This window comes from Miscanthus floridulus, chromosome 19 (assembly GCF_019320115.1).
Source record: "Miscanthus floridulus cultivar M001 chromosome 19, ASM1932011v1, whole genome shotgun sequence".
In the NCBI taxonomy this organism is placed as follows: domain Eukaryota; kingdom Viridiplantae; phylum Streptophyta; class Magnoliopsida; order Poales; family Poaceae; genus Miscanthus; species Miscanthus floridulus.
In genome coordinates this window covers 91,368,219-91,388,327 of record NC_089598.1, presented here as the reverse complement: position 1 = coordinate 91,388,327, position 20,109 = coordinate 91,368,219, and the positions used below count along the sequence as shown (strand labels likewise).

Here is a 20,109-nt window from a genome sequence, read left to right as displayed (position 1 = left end):
CCTTCGAAAATTGGTTCTCCACCTCCACCTAGATTGCATCTATGCCGTTTATTCAAGTCAGTTTGATTCGAGGGCTTCGGATTGACGCTCCGGCCTATATATATCAGTCCCTACCCCTCCCTCAAGGAGATTTGCCATAAGTCAATATCAGACCAGAAATTAGGATTTCTAGAGAGAAGAGATTAGAGCTCCAATTCTTCAAAGTTCTAGTATAGGCTAGCTAGCAAGATTCAAGTAGAGTTTGGGCTATTGCTCAGGATTCTAGATTCGTCGTCTAGAGGCCGGTATATCCATTGTATCCCTCTATGTTTTGATATTATGTCGCTATTTATTATGTTCCTAGTTTGCTCTAGTTATATGCTTGATATAGTCATGATTGATAATGAATTTATGCATATGTTCGCAAAAGCGTTTAGCTCAATACTCGAGTAAGTTAAGTGGTCAACATTATGTAAGCGTGGTGCTTAAATATTGTTTACCTGTGGATGCATTCTACACTCTAGGTCATGTGGTAGATCGGGAATGTGACACTCCCGTTGAGTCCTTTGTAATCCACTCCCCGTTTGTAGAGCAAGTAGAACACGGTTGCGAAGGGAGACAAGCTCTGTTATTAATCTTCCTTAGTAATGTTCCTTATGCATAGATACAGAGTTAATTATGCTATAGATGAGAGTGTATATACTTGGGTGTACAAAAGACTTAGTAAATAAGGAATGACTTTGGAATCTTTTGCTCTTAACTAATCTCCTGCCTAGCCATACTACATTTATGGTACCTATTTCTATCTCCGGATTACTATCAATGCCTTACACTTATCATTTATTTATCATTTGACTTACCCCTGCTATAGCATGAAAATTAATGATCGTGTCATAAGTATCCATATTTGTTAATATCTCTATGCCATCCCATCGCTCCTCCCTGTGGAAAATATAAATAACAATACCCGGTATACTCCCAGGTGAAATGCTACAATGGTATATTATCTGTGCGCTTGTGGATACTTAATATATATATAAATTTACAAGTGTCCTCAATAATTACCAACAACGCATTTCTGGCAGGAGTGATGCTAAGAAATGCCAACAAATACAATAATGTCACTGTCGGCCCCTCAATTTGAGAGTCCTAAGTGCATCCGTATTTGCGCTAGGATCACGCACAAATACGCACCAACTCACACACCAACTCACAAGAATGGTACACAGATATATAATAAAAGGTTCCGAGCTTTATTGATGTCTAGAAATAAGGTCTTACAGCAATGGCCCAACGGGGCACGGTCATAGGCTACATGACTAGCGGAATACTACGGTCATGAAACGACATTATTGGTGGTCTCTAGAGCAGGATTATTATACAACGAAGCGGTGTCCTATTCCACAGACAACTTGAGCGTGGCTAAAACCCTAGCCTCGATGTCATACTCCTACGAACGTATTTCCTCACGGGAATCCTAATCCACGTGGTACGATTCCTCGTCGAAGTCATAGTCTTCTTCCATGGCGAGGTCTGTGGGTCAATAACGGGTGAGTACATACGTACTCAGCAAGCCCTAACCATAGGGTGGAAATAGAAGTGTAGTGGTGATTATAATTAAGAGTTGGGCCCTAACGGAGTATTACCATTCCCACTAGTACCCGGATTAGCATCAATTACATTACTAGTTTCATTACACATAATGGTAAAACTAATCATAGTATCTCATCCTAACATTTGCCCATTCCAAGGACGTGACTATTCGAATAGGTTTAAGTAACTCTACAGAGGTGTAGAAATTTTCCTACACAATAGGTGCAACCTCATCCATGATCAGTGGACGAAATAGACCTAATGAGACCTCGTACCTATGTGTGACCTTAGATGTCCATATAATTCTACTATGACTTCTCAGGGGTTGGAAACACAAATACCAGGAAGATACTTAATCTCCCCAACGTGATGATACCAAATCATCACAAAAGAAAACATGGCTTGAACACGGCAAAAAATAATCAAGGGCTCGAACATGGCCAACAACCAAAAGCTTAACGTGGAAGATCATATAGCATCCACACCAACCGGACCACGGAAGAAAACCTATCCCCGTGTCGGCTCCTGATATTCTGCTACCTACACCGGCCTCCTAGTAGAAATTATACTTCTATCTAACGGGGTGTGAGATCCAGCCTACCCATATAGACATGTGGTTGTACATAATATCTCACTAGGCGAGAGGTACTTTATGTGACCGAGGCGAGTACCTCCCATAGGAATCCTCTCCAAGCATCTCTGTCATGGTAAACTATCTCCATAGTTTACCACCACTCGCCCCATGTCGGGGTTTAGTTTTAGGTTTAACAAATTTTAAATTCCATTATTATCCCTATATCTATCCATAGCGTTGAGCTCATAAAATAACAAGATAACCATTTATCTTAATCTAGCAACCGAGCTCATATTCTAGGGTAATAATCTCCATAGTCATGTTTTAGCATTTTAGTGGTTTAAAGCAAAATGGTAGGAAGGGGAGCTAGGACTTGCCTTCGTCGTTGTCACCTTCCGGCACATCTACAAAATTTGGGTACTTGTCCTCCTGACAATTACCGTCGTCTGCTGGCGTATCGATCAAAATAATACTACCACTAACCACAAAACAAAGGGCAAAAGTAGACATAGAACAATATGGTGGTACTAGGTGCAAATGATAGGGTTGGATTTTAGATGAATTCTAGAGGTGGTTTCTTGTGAAAAGGAGTTATGGTTTAAAAGTTATATATTTTAGAAGTTTATTCTATAGCTATTTAACTAGGTAGAAATTTATGTGCATTTTCTGGTGCATGAAAATATGTGCAAACTACATGGTTAAATTCCCTAATGCATCTAATTTATTTACAAAATTTCTTGGAATTTTTCTAAGCTAGGAAGATGTATTTTTAGCTCTTTGTGTACACTAGCCGGGTGTACCCAGCATTTTCTAAAGTGTACCCCGCGCTATGTGTGTGGTGTGTGTGTGATAGGTGGGCCAGCCCGCCACATCAGCAGATGATGGTGGCGTCGGCGTTATGGCCTCGGGCCCACGCAACGGAGAAGGAAAGGGCGAGAGAGGTGACGGACGGGGACGGTGTGGTGACGACAACGTCGTCTCCACCTGGTCCCACATGACAGCGATAGAGAGGAAGGGGAGAGGGGAACGATGACGGATGGTGGCCGTGCCAGTGATGGAAATAGGGGAGGAGGCGCTGAGCTTGCCGGAGTGGGTTACGCCAGCGGCGTCAGCCCTCGGCGGTGACAGATGAGTGGTGGACGGTGCTCACGGGGTCACGCCGCAGCCGGTGGCGGGGTCTCCGACGGCAGCGGGTGCCCACGATGGTGGTGGCGGCTCGCCGGAGAGGTTGCGGCAGCGCCGTGCGGTGGATTCGGCCCTAAAGGCCCTAACCTAAACAACTAATTGTGTGTTCGTGTGTGCGAGTGAGTGGGGAGTGTAGTGGTGGTGGTGTAGTGCCCGGCCAGAACTTGGTCGACGGTGGCCATCGGCCACGGTGGCTTAGCAGGCACGGTGCTCGACGGCAACGCGGCACAGAGGCATAGTCTATCAACTAGCTACCACAAAAGGAAAAGGAGAAGCTCGGGGACTCACCGGTCACTCCAATCAGCCAAGGGCGCGGCGGAGAAGAAGAGGGGAGGTGGTGCTAATGGCGCCGGCGAACTCCTGAATTGGGGGAAATCAGGGAAAGGTGGAGAGGAAGAGGGGGAGGTGGAAGAGAGGGGGAGATGGGGTATTCCCGTCCTCGACGGAGTGGATGGTGGGGAGGGCGAGGCGAGAGCTTCGTCGGCCGGGCCTATTTATTGGTCGGCTAGGTCGGTGTCCTGGCAGCAAGATATTTTCCCGGCGCTCTTATCCACCACGCGCGCTCATGGTTGACCTCGTCGGGTCACTTCGCCACAGCTGGTGCTTGCCCATGCACACGGCGAAATGCCTTGGCGACTACTCCGGTAGCTCGGCGCGGAGACGACTATGGCATCGACATTGACGAGTTCACAGTGAGGGAGGAGAAAAGAGGGCGCCGTTGGGTCCCGTGATCGCATCATGTCGCCGTTTACCTCCGCTGGCACCAGGGTGGAGCTGGCGGGGCGTTGACGCACGGCTGCCGGCAACGAGGTGGACGACGAAGTTGACGTGCGGGCCCTGAGCGTCAGTGAGAAGGAGAGGAGGAAGGGAGGGGCGCGGGCGCGCGTTGGGCCGCGGCTGCTGCGGCCGGCTCACTCGGGAGAAGGGAAGGGGAGAGGGGAGGGAATGGGCTGCTGCTGCGGGCCAAAAAGGGAGAGAGGGGAGAGATTGAACCCAAGTGACTTTTCTTATTTTCCTTTCTCTTTTCTATTTCCCAGATCATATATGCATATGTTTAAATGATTTTGAATTCAAATTTGAATGCATGGGTATGCAAAAGTGTACAACCATAAGTTCAACAAGTCAAGCAAACATTCACACACCAAGTTTTACACATCAAGTTTTGTTTCCTATGTTAATTTATTTAGTAAATATTATCTATGTTGGTTATATACTCTAGTTCCTATGCAAAGTTTTAAAAAGTTCAATTTTTTTAGTGATTTTTAAACTACGTCAAATTTAGGGTGTTACCGTCACCAATAGACATGCTAAGAGATTAGAGTTTCGAGGTTAAGGCTCTAGGATTACCAAGGCAGAATTGGAGTCTCCAGGCTTAGAGGAGGCTGTTGGGTAAGGAGCACCAGTGACTCTGGTGGATTACCGTGAGGTGATGCAAGCCAGCGTGCACAGACGGCAGTAGACAACTAGATAGAAAGGGCGGGTGGGGAGGGGCTTAGCACAACGGGTAGTAATATAGTCATATTGACTTGAAGGCCGCTAAGGACAAGGTTTCACCTAAGGGACATAGGACAAGTGCAATAAATGAATAGATGCATGCCATTGTTGACAAATGGAGAAAGAAGATTTATCACCTATGATTTATCACGTGGAAAAAAGTGGTACTTGTGCGTGTATGGTTTTTGGGAAGGGTGGCAGGGTAAGTAGCTTAAAAATATGGATAGTAAAATCTGGTTTCATTCTTATAAAGACAAATTCAGGTAATTTTATTATAAACTTACATCAGATGACAGACCGAGTTTACGTTAATCTATATCCATCTATATCTACTATACCTAATACTAAAGATGCAAAATTTCTTTGAAACAATTTTTTTTCGTCCATCACCTAATCTCCTCCAAATTCACGCTTAGATTGTCTGATTGTGATTTCCATGTCCAGATCGTACCTCTGTTCCCAAATACTAAAGAGGCAAAATTTGTGGCACTATTTTCGCCATGTTCGTTTGGGCTGGTTTGATGTGAGAGAAAAATACTGTTTGTTGGTTGATAAGACATGACTTATAAGCTAGATACGAGCAAGCCAACATGCTATTTGTTTCGTCCAACCTATTCACTAAGACCCACGCCTGTTTTTTTTTTCTGTGAAAGCGAGTCCGTGCCCTTTGCCAGATTGTTTTTTCTGTGAAAGCGAGTCCAGGCAAAGCGCGGATGTACTGTAGCTGTAGCTGGCTTGCGCAGAGTTCCGTGCGCCACCGCAGGCCTGACCGCCGGTGCGTGCGCCAGGCCGGCCGGACTCCGGACCGGAGGACGACGACGTACCACGTACGCGCGACGTTATCCCATGGGTCGGTCGCGCGATGGACGCTGTGGCCTGTGGGGGCAGACGACGGGCAGGCAGTGGCCCGTCGATCAGGATCGCTACAGTGGCAGCGGGCGTGCCCACGGTGAGCCACGTGGACGAGGGGCTCTGGGCGCTGGCTGGGCCTGGGCGGCTAGGCGCTGGGCGCCCTTGCGGCATCGGCCGCGGTGCGAGCTCTGCCGTGCCAGTGCCACCCACCACCTCCTCCCCAGCGGCCAGCGATCCGGTGGAGTGGAGCGCGTACTAGCTCGGTACGGTCGGGTTGTCGTGCATGTTTGCAGATAGCCGCGGAGGGCCCTGCGCCTCTCATAGCTGGCACGTACGTTTTCATCCAGAACGTACGCTAGAGGCATTGGCCTGCGGGAGCTTAGCAGCCATGTTCCAACTAGAGACGGAATGTGGTATGGGAACAAGAACTTAGGATGTCATTTTATAACGTGAACGTAAATATTTTCGAATCAAGGACATCCACATTACTAAGACGACGTTCACAGAACGAGGAACGTATAGCTGCTATGAGCTGGAGCCGTGCGATCGCGCGAGTAGTGTGCTAGCAAACTTTTTGTTTTTTTAGAAAGGACGGCAGATGCTTTGTCATAATTTTTATTAGACGATAGAAAAGAGAAGAAATAAAAACGATTTACAAGTATTTACAATACTAAACCAACCATTATAGAGCTACCACCCCTGAGCGCGACTACTGAAAATAGGAGGGACAAAAGAAAGACTACTCAAGAACGAAAAAAACAACCAAGGCACCAAAGGGACAACAGGGAAAGAAAGCAAGCACTCTAAAGATCCTAAATATCATCTGCAACTGCCCTTGGTGCCATGGCGATCCTGTACCTTATACTGTCATCCTTGCATAGTGTGTCCACATGAATTGGGTTGAGGGCCTTCTGCTGAAAATGTCTACTATTTCTCTCCTTTCAAATAACTCTCATTCTTATCAAATTTGTGTCTGCATCTCCACCAGAAGCTATATAAGGAACCTGAGGAATTTACCGACCGTATCGCTGTTAACTACAACCACTGTTTTAGGATCTCCCACACTTCCTTGGTGTATGGACAATCTTTGCATAAATGCACGGGTGTGTCATTCCCACATAGCTTGCAGTGTCTCATTTGTCCATCCCCGATAGAGCAAATTGTTTGCTGTGAGAATCCTTTTATGTAGGAGAGTCCACGCAAAAAAGCGATACTTAGCTTCGGCTTTGGCCTTCCAAATGGCTGTGATTTTGATTTTGGAACATCTTCCGGCAAATTGATTGAGGTAAGCGCTTTTTGTGGAGTATTCCCCATCTGTTGTCCATCTCCACCTTACCTCGTCTTCTACCGCCTCATTTAGTTTGTTCGGCTGGACTGAAATGGGCACTGTTCACGCTGGATTTTACTGCTCATACTAAAATTTTATGAGAGAAAAACACTGCTCCGACTAGAAAAAAAAAGACGAGCCAGCGAGCCGAAAACGACCAACCGAAAACGGCCTCCCAGAGTTTAATGAACTCTCTTCTTCGGGTGATGTCGGAGGGAAAATATAATCTATCCATTTGCGGTTCAACAGTCCTTGATGAACTTTTGTTTTTCTTTCTTAATTCATTTAAAAAAAGCTGCTGAGTTCGAACACGTGTTCAACAGTTATTAATAAGTACCGGACTGTTTATAGCCGGACTGTTTCTTGTAACCATACGCTCACCCGGTTCTAAATTGCAGGTTATTTCGTTTTTTCTAAATAAACACATAGATTTTATTATATATCTAAATAAAATATAAGTATCTAAAAATATAATTTGAAAATAGACAGAGTACTAGTACTAGTAAATTAAAGCCCAGTGGCCAAGTTTATCCTTGCAGCCACTCAAACTCCGTCGCCAATATTTACTACATCATCCATCAAAATAAATTAAGCCCGTGTTCAGTTCCAAAAAGAGTTCCAAAAAAGTGCTACAGTACCCGTCACATCGAATCTTGCGATACGTGCATGGAGCATTAAATGTAGACGAAAAAAGCTAATTGCACAGTTTGGTTGGAAATCGCGAGACGAATGTTTTGAGCCTAATTAGTCCATGATTGAACACTATTTACCAAATAAAAACGAAAGTGCTACAGTACCCAAATTCCAACTTTCCCTCCAACTAAACACAGCCTAACTTCTAAAGCTATTCTAAATCAAACAATTTAGATTTGACCATATTTATTAAAAATAGCACTAATGTTTACGACACAAAATTTATATATTAGATTAGATTCGCCATGAAATATATTTTTCATAGTGTACTTCTTTGATATCATACATATTAGTGTTTTTTCTATAAATACGGTCAAATTTAAAATAGTTTAACTTAAAATAACTCTAAATATTGGCGACAAAACTGTAAGATGAATCTAATGATTTCATGGCAACAAAACTTATGTATATACGTTGCTCATAGAATTAACTCTTGGCTGCAAAACTGTTTGTGTCGGTTGGGTAGGTATAGTACGTAGAGCACACTAGAAAACATATGGTGCACGTCATAATAGTTAGTTTATGTATTTCCTGTACAACAAGGGAGTCCTATATTATTATATTTTTTGAGACTCAATTCACCCTCCGGGAATCCTAGATTTAAGTTTTTAGAGACTCAATTCACCCTCCTCTCCTGGCGTCATGTGGTCTAGGACCACCAGTTCCCTTCATCAATACTCTAATATATGTATGGAGGTTGTGGTCCTAAATAGTTTTCATAATCTGAAGAGAACGTATATATAAAATATGAATACAACAGCTGTGGCCCTGAAATGGACCGAAAAACAAACACACGTCATTCCGACGTTAGGACGACGACGATGTAGCACCTATATCGAGTATTGACGGCACTTGATGTTTCTTGCTCATGGAAAGACGGCACTTGAAGATGGCATCGAGTATTCTATTCCAGTGGGGTTTTTTTGGTTGAATCTTCGATGTCTTCGCCTTAACGCTGGACATCCGTACTGGTCTGATGTAGGAAAAGATGACAACTCCTTTTTGCCAACGCTCGAGTTTCCATTTGTAAGACAGAGTTAAGAAAATGGTAGGCGTGTCCGGAACAGATGGAAACATGAAGACGACGCCCCACCAACTGAACAGCGTGCCTGAAGTCAAGAAGCCAAGCCAGGAGCGTCTGATTCTGGACCACTGGCGCAGGGCACTAGGGCAGGGAAAAAGGACAGCCACCACCACTCCACCAGGCACCAGGAGCAGCCAATCGAGTGGACAAAATCCCTGTTCGCTTATTCAGAGCTACTTTTCAGCTATACAACAACGTTTTCCTCTTACAACATTTCAACATAAACATAAGCATAAACCAAATTTCAGCATAAACAAACAGGGTTTGAATTTTATCGGTAATCAAGCAACGTCACGAAACCCACGGGTCCATTATTAATCTGAGATTCACTTTCAGGTCCACGGCTCTATTTTGGACGCAAGATGCTACAAGCACATGGTTACAGGGGGTGCTTCGTTGGAGGTATACGATGATCCATCTTCTAAATCATATCTTTCTTTTTTCAGAAGTGAAATGCATTGGTTTGTCACCACACCCATCCGGCCATCGTATTACAAGCACATAAGCTTATAATAATGATAAGAACACCCCATGACAGACCATTGAACTCAAGATATCAGGCTTTTACATTTACAGTGGCATTCATAATGTCAAAACCTAAACAATAATTTTACACGACATAATTACTTAATAATAATGTTACAAGATTACAACACGCTGCAAAGGATCTGCGGTGCCTGCGGGTCACAAATCGGCAGTACATGGTAGGTTCGCTGGGATTTGCTAATGAAAATATTGGCTCTACAATAGGATCCACAGCGGAGTCTCCGAGATGCCAGCTTCACTACTCAATGTCAAAACCGGAACAGTTCTAGTTGTATTCTACAAAACACACAGCTTATGACGAGCTTAGCGAGAGAGCACCAGAGGCAAATAGAAGGTTCCTCCGAGAAAACTGCAATAGCCAGAAATACGCAAATTCTTCAGTTTTCACCACATAGTACCACCATAAAAACAATGATGCTGAATAAAGGAGAAATTTCTCACCCGCAGGCTATAAACAGGAGTTGATTTTGTAGGGAGAGCTTTAAGCAGTCTCAGTCGGTTAGCTGAGCTGCCTTTGCTGTTTCAGAAAAAAAAAGGTGTTTTGCAGTCAGAGCAAAAGAATTAAGTGAAAAAAAAACAAGGGTGTTTTGCAGTCAGAGCAAAAGAATTAAGTGTATGCTCGAATGGATGAGAATCTTAACATGTCAAACTTACACGTCCTCTGTCTTCAGGGTTTTTGTGCTGGAAGCAACATCCCAGAGCTTTACAGTACAGTCAGCCGATCCTGATGCAAGCAATGCTCCTTCACAACTAAAACAACAGCAGGATATATTAACCAAGAGCATATTTCAAGAAATCATATAATTAAGCAAATCCCTCAAATTACAAGTAAATGCAGTTCAACCTTGTGTCACAGGACAGCACACATCATGAACGGTCACAGGAAGAAATAATATACCCCCTCCATCGCAAAAAGAGTGTGATTCTAGCTTTGAATCTGGACAAGCGTTTGTACAGATTCAAAGCTAGAATTGCATTCTTTTTGGGACAGAGGGAACACATTTGAGGCCTTACACTGCAACTTAAATAAAGTGGAAACCGGTGCAAAAGGAAAAAGGGGCAACCTACAGCAGGGTTTAATCTTTACATGCTATATATCCCACTGGTATGGGTTGCTAACTTGCAGTAAACCAATGAGTGCATTGCCATTTGCAAAGGTTCTCCCCCAAAAGAAGGTGCATTGCTGCTAGTGTTTTAAGGACTTGCCTATTAGTATAACAGTAATATCATGTGTCAGTATGTTGGAGAAGATGAAATTTTGTACTGCTGCTCAAAATATAGGGATCCATGGTATATTGAAGTTGTATGACAAAACTTATCAAACACTCCACCATTCTGGCTTTTCTAGGTACATTGTTTTTGCTATGCACCTAGATATAGATCATGTCTACATACATAACAAAAGTTATGTATCTAGAAAATCTGGAACGACTTATAATTTGGAATGGAGGGAGTACATGAGAGTGATTAAGGACCTCCGGTGTACATCCAAAAGGCAATGAGAGAATAACAAAACAGAGAGCGCTAAACCCAAAATAGTACTATGCTTTGAAGCCTAGATGCTAAGTTTGGCTAAAGATATTTGAATCAGATTGCAAACCTGGGTGAGAAAAAAAATTCAAATGTTCTGTTTAAAGAGCTCATAGGACAAGTATCAACTTTGATCAACTAAAAAACTACAGCAAGCAGGAACAGAGCAACTTTGCCCTTTTAGCTGATGCCCATAGACTCGTGTATTCTGAAACACATCAGAATCTGTGAGACCACCAGTTTCAAGACATCATTTCATGAGATCAAATTACATGATCTTCAAATTAAATACTATCAACAAGGATTAAGAAATGTTTAGCACTGATTCCTTGATACAGCACTATTGTAAAATTACATGGTCCTGCTGATTAAACTGGTTGAGTGGCTACTGGACTTGCCAGCTTATCAAGCCATGTTTTCCTTTTAACTACAATGAGCACTTGCTCTTTATGCAAGCTCACGCAAGAGGTATTCAGATAAAAAGAGACTTGGCGTGAACTAAAAAAGTTACAACAGCGTATAATGATTACCTGAAAGCAAGTGTCCACACACAAGAGCTGTGTCCTAGTAGTGGTGAAACACAACGGCCAGTCGAGAGATCCCATATCATGATTGTTCCATCTTCATCTCCGGAGGCCATGTATCGTCCATCAGGTGACATTGCCAGTGATAAAACCATACTCCTATGACCAATAAACATCCGTATGCATTCACCCGTCTGAACATCCCAGAGTCTTACAGTTTTATCGCTCGAGCCGGTGGCAATGTAGTTACAGTTTACATGCCACTGGACACACTGTTATGCAAAATATTTCCAGGCAGAAGGGAAAAAAAAAGATCAGCCAAGGCATGCTGGCATCAATACATGGCATTGATAAAAACAAATAGATATCCAAACATAAAAGAATTAAAAACACCAATAATCCAATTTAATCAAACCATTATTCTCAAATTATATTAACGTATTGAACCAACAAGTTCACTTACATCAACATCAGAAAGATGCCCAGCCATTATTCGCAAAGGCTGGATTTTATCCATTGACCAAATTCTAGCAGTCCTGTCGTGTGAAGCACTAGCAAAGTAATGGCCAACTGGGCTGAACTGTAATAAAAATATAAACAAAGAAGGTATCAACAAATAGTATAATGCATAAGGAGTGTTAAAATCTTTACAAATACAAGGTCAACATCATAAATGGCTATTCACAAATTCACATACTTGGACATCCCAAACCGGGTAGTTGTGTCCTTTGTAACAGACAAGATTGGCATTCAGCTTGGTGCTCCATAGTCTTACTGTAACAAATAAAATAAGGATAACAGTGATAAATTTAAAAGACAGCTAAAAAGAAAAGGATTGCTACAAAATTTAAACACTGTCTACGATGTGAGATGTCTTACTTGTCGAGTCTGAAGATGATGATAAGAGGAAATCCCCAAACGGGCTAAAGGCCGCAGAATAAACTGGTCCAGAATGGCCTTGAAATAGTGTATAGGTTCTTTTCCCTTCATCTAATGTCGATATGCGCTCACCCTGGGAAGACCCATTCTCACTCTGTGAACTTGCTGAAATTCAAAGTTTATTGAATTAGCAAACGCCATCAGTATTCAACTAGAATATTTCAATGCTAGAATTATTCTCATGTCCATAACAGGCTTTAGAGACATAATGCGATTGCAAGCTACTCCCTCTGTTCCAAATTATAGTTCACTCTAGCTTTGTCCTAAGTCAAACTACCCTAACTTTGACCAAGTTTAAAGAAAAATGTATCAACATCTATGATATCAAATTAGTTTTATCAAATTCTCCATGAAATATGTCTTGATAGTACATTTATTTGAACTTGTGTCGATATCTTTTTTTCTAAAAACTTGGTCAAAGCTAGCAAGAGTTTGACTTATAGGACAAAGCTAAAGTGAACTATAATTTGGAACGGAGGGTGTAGTCGAGAATTGAAAAACACAATCAACTTTGACTTTAAGATGATATATTGCACTTTGTGTTTTTAACATAAGCTGATTAAATTTTCAAAACATTATGTCAAACATGACCCTGGCCTAAACTAGATGCAAAATTATGCATGTAGTTCAACATAGCAAACATTAAGAATATGAAGATACAGAGTGAGAATTGGTAAGGAATAAGAAAGTGTCTAACTTACACATTTTTGCTGGTTGGCCAATCTTTGACATATCCCAGACCTGTTGGAAACCAAGGACATTTTACCAACTAAAAATACAAATAGCATGAAAAAGAAGATACGGCATTTGACCTGAATGGACTGACCTTCACTGATGAATCAGAAAACCCACCAACAACCAGCGATCCGTCGTGTGATATTGACGAGCAGTTTAATCTGTGTTCCACATGATGATACTCAAACCACAGTATTAACAATGAGGTCATAAGTATTTAATAACAGTTATATTTACCCATTATGTGTATTAACAAATGTGTAGAAGCTGACAGATGGCAATGCCACGCTACTCAGTTGTGCACGGTTTCGCAGGTCCTCAAGAATCGATTGTTCAACTTCAACAGGCCTGAAACATAAAGACTTTTCATACTCGTACATCTCAAGGTTAATTAATTTGACAGAAAAAAGTGTGAAACAATAAAACCAACACAAACCTCAGAACTAAACAATTAAACGTTATAGACAGAACTATTTGCCGTATGAGTTCAAACTGCATATTATAATGTATTGTGGCTATCACCATAAATGGGGAAAAGGCTTAAGTATGTGAGCCCCAAAGCATTGAGCACAAAAAGGGTTAACAAACAAAGCAAAAGGCATCATTTGGTCTGTCGTGAATTATTCAGGGCCTTAATTTTTTATGTTGTCCTATAAAACGAGCTTCACTTTCAGTTCTATTACAAAATAAGCTTCCTGATCACAAAATCAAAATTTCTAGCAAGTAGATGAAATTCACATGTGGAACCTGGGGGTACCTTTCAGTGACAAAAATGACATTCCTGAAGGAAGCCTAAAGTATGGTATTATTTGGCACTTTGAAAAGATTAGGCACACTAACAGACAACACATGAAAAATTGGAAGGACAATTTACCATAGATAACCACAAAGGAATTACAAACATACGTTGCTGGGAGAGTTAGCTCCGGTTTCACTCGAGGTGCCACAGAAACCATGCTTGTTTCAGTTCTGACATTTTTTCCAGTCGCACCTACAAGCTTGTCCTTTTTGGCCTTCTTAAGAGAAGCACCTTGCTTTCCACCTTCTGCGTTTCTTTTCTGTAGCAAAATGTAATGAGAAAACTTATGACAAGGAATAGTAAATGAAATATGGGTTGCAAAGACACCAAAATTCCTATGACCAGGAACACAGGTATGCACAGTCAAACCAAGCAACGAGCGTTTGCTATTAGCTACAGCCTAGCGCAGTTGGGCTGTTGGGGGCACATTCTCAGACACAGAGTAAAACAAAGGTCAGTATTTCAATGGCAACAGTACAGATTAGAGAACACATAATGAGAAAATTTTGATATTACAAAAGAGTTCCTTGCCTTGTTATCTTCTGCATCAGCATCCTTGCTTTCAGCTTCTATTTTATCAGATTCTGCTAGTGCCTTCTCCATTCGCTCTTCAACAGAATCTTCAAGCAACTGCAAAACATGATTTTAGTTGAAGTGCACGAGAGCATATTGAACAGAATATATTAACTTGGCTGGCAATACATCAAATACAAAGTATTTAATCTGCAATGTTGGCTATTTAACACAACTTAAGTGGAAAACAGACCAACAGATGCATAACATACCCCCCAATGTACTTCCTTCTGATTTATCTGTTTTGCCAAGTCCTTACTTGTCCCAATCAGAGCAACAACGTCAGCATCATCAGAGATTAATGAGGGCTGCCCAGCAGATACTGCCAATGTAGCGTACATAGAAGTGGTAGAGAAGATTGTCAGAAGTGAAAATGCAGAAGTATAATACAAAATTACAAATAGGAGTACATTTCAAAAGATCATGGAATTGTACCTTCAAAAGTTATGTGCTCATTGATTACTCCAAGCACCACAAGAGCTTGTGTTTTCTGGAGATACTGGAGAAGCAATTCATACGAATACTGCAATTGAAAATAAGGTAAAAAAAATAGTTGGGGGAGCTGATGTTTTTATTCCAAATAGCAACACCAAAGCTTCCAAGAAATCAAATCACAATAGCTGTCAAGGAATGCAGCAGAAAGATAAAGAATAATGGTGTGCTGACACAAAAACGTGAAAACTTCAGCAGAGAACAGTGAGCTTGTTCTTGCCTATAAAATCCATAACACAGAGCTGCTATAACTCCCAAAATATAACAATATGAGACCTGTTATGGCAAGTGTTGCCGGCCCATGGGGGGCACATGGTACTTCATCGCGTGAACAGTACCGCGAATTGCATTAGATTAGATTAGATTAGATTGGTTTGGTTTATTAGGAAAGAGATAAGTTAGATTGATTCTGTTAGATATTTGCTTAGGAGTCAAGTCAGCTCATCTCTATAAAAGAGACAGTTAGGTACCAATTAGAGGCAAGCAGAAATCGATCTAAGAAGCAGCTCAGAGCCTCCAGAGGGAGGGCGAGTTAGCATATCTATCTGTTGTTCTTGTATCCCGTTCCCCAATCAACCTACCACAACATCTTTGGTATCAGAGACTTCAATCCTCGGTCCTGTGCGCCAACAACCACTGCCTTCCATGGGTGATTTAATCACCATCTATGAGGGCTTTGACCACATCTCTGCGGGGTATGATCGCATCTCTGCGGTGATCGATCAGATCTACGAGATGGTCCTCGAGCTTACCAATCGGATGAAGGTGTTGACGCCAATTTGGGTCACACACACCGGTAGGGGCTAGATCGCCCAGAGGCCGCACACGGTCTAGCACGCAGCGCAGGGAGATTCCAACGATGAGGCCGACCAGCAGGTCAACGAGGCCGATTAGCCACTCGTTCTTCGCCCGATAAACCCACTAACGCCTCCCGAGAAGACCCGTCGGGGAGACGCATGGTGGGGGTGTCCAAGGATTGGCAAAGCCACCTAGAACATCCACAAATCCCGTCGAGGGACATGTAGGGCAGCAAGGGGGTTTGGAGAGAGAAGGGTAAAAAGTGGGTAGATTGATAAAAGATCGATTGTATAGTTGGATCCCTCAATTGGCTGTCACCCTTTGTAATTATAGGGCGGCTGGTCTTTCCTGCAGCCCCTTGTTAGGAAACTTAATTTACTACATGCGACTAATCTATCTGTACATGGCCAAATATGTTAGTCGACCGTGCATGAGTATATCTCTAACGGTCGGACATGTACTCCAATCATCTCTGGTCATGGCGTGTGCACTTTTCTTTATTATTCTAGCTTCTCTTGCCTCATCTATCCATGCGAGGAGCACCTGGACTTCATGTCTCTCCTATCCAAATATATTAAACAATCTTTCCTAATCGGCAATGCAGAAAAGCATTACACAACTTTTTTTACGCGTCAAATATTTTATCTCCATAAAGTGATCAATCTAAGCACAAAACATGGGTAAGCTAACAAGCACAATTCAAAAGGGTAGTTTAGAAAAGGAGGGATTAGTAATGCAGTTACCTCGCATAACTTAATTTTAAATTTATTTTTCCTAAAAGATCGGGCCAGTTCCATTTCCTGAAAATTATGGCATGCAGAAGTTAACTGCACAGTTCTATAATGCTAAAAAAAGGTAAGATCAATTATATAAAACATGGGCCCATTCACAACATAATGGCATAGTATAGTGCAGAGGTAAATAACCTCCAAGTGTGAAGGAGAGAGGACGCCTTCCAGCTTCTGAAGATCCCTTGAATGCATCACCTCATGATCTTCCCGAAATGTATGGAAAAATGACCGCGCTGTGCGAGATAGCATCAAAGAAAAAAAAATGCTGTGAATAAACTAAGGTAAATAACAAAAACACAGAAAGTCTATCAAATCAAAATATATCCAAAATAACAAATACCTTCCTGCATATGTCCCTCTGCAACTAGATCCATGAAGATATGGATAAAAACTGGGTAAAGGACGCGAAGTAATTCGTGCTACAAAAAATATCTGAATTAAGAAACATGAATTATATTGCCAGGTTTAAGAATGGAATGGTGGACCGCAAGTAAAAAAGATCAGATCACGGCATTAAATAGTTCGCCTGCCATAACCAAAGGCCCTTTTGAAAAACTAGAATTACGTAAGTTGTCAAGTGCAAAATCATGCTTATATGACAGATTTGAGATTCATAAAAGGAGGTCTGCCATGTAAATTTGTGCCATAGAACACAGAGGATTCAATTAAATGTGTCACTTGAAGGTAAGTAGGTAACAGTACGAAATAATTTGAAGGTGTCATATGCCTTGGTTGGGAAAAAAAAACATTTACAGAATATGTGAATATTAAGTACAGTTTATCTACAAGCAGTGCACCTTATATTGATCAAGAGAACTATATGCCCATGTTCTTAATCTGCTATATCCATCATGGTATCTTGCTGGATCATTGTCAGACCTGTTATTGAAGAATATAATCAATCAAAGGATGTATACGGTAAGATTACAAGTGAAAATATAACCACTTCAGAATCTGTGTATACTAAGGCATTAGGAGAATATTTGTAGGAAGAGTGAAAGACAATGACAAAACAACTGAACTTTGATTATTATATATCAATAAAGCACCACTGAACCAACAAAGCAGATTGCTTCACCAATCATCACATGCAAGCAGTCCAGAACACACTGTTTTCCAAATGGCCACACACAGCAGGCTCCAACAACTTGATGTCATGGAAATTTCAGGCAACTATTTAAACATTGAATTTGCTGTAACTTATCCCTTCCCTTCCCTTCCCAAGCGATAGTCCTGACATCTAAGCAACATGTAGCCCATTTCTTCCTCTCCACAGAACAGATGTCTGATACATGAGTGGAAACAATATGAGAAAACAAACTATGGCACTTGCTACCAAAAGAAAAGTAACAGTATCTTTTTTTCCTCGAACATGCAGGAGAACTATGTGGTGTTTCTTTTTTTCCTCAAACATGCAGGAGAACTATGTGGCGTTGTATCAGGATTCAGGAGATAGAATAAAACGGTACAATTGCAACAGCCTTCGTCAAAATAACAGTGTACCAAAGTTAAGCATTTTTCACAACAAACTTATTGCAATTTTCAATTAGTGATAAAATTCCAATCAGGGTTGCTACCATGATAGGCCTGAACAATGGCACGTAATCTGCAGGTGGCAGCCACTTAAAACATGGATCTTCATGAAAACTGAATCACCACAAATTTATACCATTCAATACACAACATGAGTGCCGATTCACCCTACTCGACTATCTAAGCAATCAGTTCACATCCAAGCAACCAAACTAGTCAAATCAACAGTCACGTGAGAGCACCGAGACAGAGGTTCACACACCGAGCAGCCAAATAAAATGCACCAATTCGACTTTACACGAGTCCACTAGATTTCCTCATACAGAAGCTACCGCCACTGGCCAAAACGACTAGGTCAGAGCTACGGCCCAATCTAGCTAGCCAGGGAAGCGGGCGAACCTACCGGGCAAGCGCAACGTCGGAGTTGGCGGAGGTGGAGAGGCGGTTGCGCTCCTCCTGGAGCGCGAGCTCGGTGAGGCGAAACCCCTTGCGCTGCAGGTACTGCTGCACCTTCTTCTCCATCTCCTCGTCCTCCATTGCCGCCGCCAGCGCGGAGCGAGCGAGCCGAAGCGGCGAGCTCTAGGGTTTAGGAGACTGGATCTCAAGTGAGAGGAGAGGGGCGATGCTCCAAAGCGCGCAGAAGATGTCGGAAGCGAAAGGGCTGAAGGCGGCTCGCCGGCGAGGCGTAGGAGTGAGGGCGAGCTGCGAGTGTGGCCGCCGAGGCCGTGGCGTGCGGACCTGATAGCGAGCGGTGCAGGTCGACGGCGCGACGAGGGAACGCCTCGAACGCGGCGGCGAGCGAGAGCGACTCCCTCCAGCCGTAATGGGCCGGTCAATGCGTCGGGTCGAGTATTGGGCCCAACTGGGCCGTGTGCTCTACAAGGCACTCACCAGAGAGCGGGCGCCGGATTTGGCAACTGCGCACGCAGGTGATGATGGTTGTTGATGGCTTCTCTCTACATGCCACCTGGGTTAAAATTAAAAAAAAAATAGGAACCGATAGGTTTTCAGTCCACCGTAGCCTTCATGGCATGGTATGAGTATGACCCTGTGGAACGGGGCCTATGCGCCGGGTGCGAGGACTCCAGCAAAGTGCCGACAATTTACTGTCATGTTCGCTTAAGCCATGGCTGAAATTACTATTGATTGATTTGCTGTGAGAGAAAAATATTATTCATTGGCTGAAAAAATACGGCTTATAAGCCAAACGAACGGGGCGTACATCTCTCATCTCAAACTCTGTGTTTTCTTTTTCGGCGTGACTAGCGCTCCGTGTCTGCCCCACCTGCTACACCCGTCCCGTATTCTGCTAAACTTGCCCTACCTGTCCGCATGCAACTGTGACGCCTGTACATCCACTTTCATCTGCCGCATGCAACTACTGCACCTGCATGCTGCACGCTCGCACCCGCATACCGCCTGCACGCCCACCCCCATATGCTAGTGCACGTATACATGCAGCTGCACGCCCCAATTCCCCGTGCTTCCTGATGCGCATGCAAGTGGAGACCACCCACGCTCATTTCGCTTGCTGCGCACGTGGGGACTGCTGCGCCCATGGGGACCACCTCTGCATGCGCCCGTTTCCTATGTCAGCTAATGTTGCAACATGAAGCACTCTGCAACCTACCTCTATAAACAAGTGAAACATATGCAACATCTAGATAAAACACTTACAACATACGCCAGAAACAAATAAAACACTTTGAATAGATGCTTGCAACATATGTGTATAGCCACTGAAACATATGCAACATCTCGATAAAACACTTGCAACGTACGTCTGAACAGATGGAACATTTGAAACATACACTTGCAACATACGCGTATATCTATTGCAACATATGCAACATCCAAATAAAACATATATCTGAAACGCATGAAATATACGGAGCTTAATACCATGGAGTGGCAGAAAAATTTGGGCCAGCACTCAGCTGCCAACAGTCAACCGTCATGAGAGCAGCAAACGGCGCATGCAAATACGAGCCTGCGCTCCTCTCACAAACTCCCGACGCAAGTTCTTCTCTCTATGTATTCTTAGCGCATGCACGGACCCCACGTGCTA

The 20,109-nt window shown here is 42.9% G+C and overlaps 1 protein-coding gene across 1 annotated transcript; it reads right to left on the bottom strand.

The window, feature by feature from the left end:
- Positions 1-9,277: 9,277 nt before the first annotated feature.
- On the bottom strand, positions 9,278-18,874 carry LOC136527562 (transcription initiation factor TFIID subunit 5-like). The gene is made up of 19 exons (XM_066520337.1): positions 18,445-18,874; positions 17,306-17,387; positions 16,849-16,927; positions 16,644-16,741; positions 16,461-16,517; positions 14,863-14,950; positions 14,640-14,749; positions 14,386-14,484; positions 13,962-14,113; positions 13,293-13,403; positions 13,147-13,216; positions 13,022-13,061; positions 12,261-12,425; positions 12,079-12,155; positions 11,845-11,961; positions 11,388-11,653; positions 9,982-10,077; positions 9,769-9,844; positions 9,278-9,676 (listed from the first exon to the last, which is right to left on the bottom strand). The coding sequence occupies exons 1-19, from the start codon at positions 18,576-18,578 to the stop codon at positions 9,620-9,622; spliced, it is 1,974 nt and encodes a 657-aa protein (XP_066376434.1). The 5' UTR covers positions 18,579-18,874; the 3' UTR covers positions 9,278-9,619.
- Positions 18,875-20,109: the final 1,235 nt, after the last annotated feature.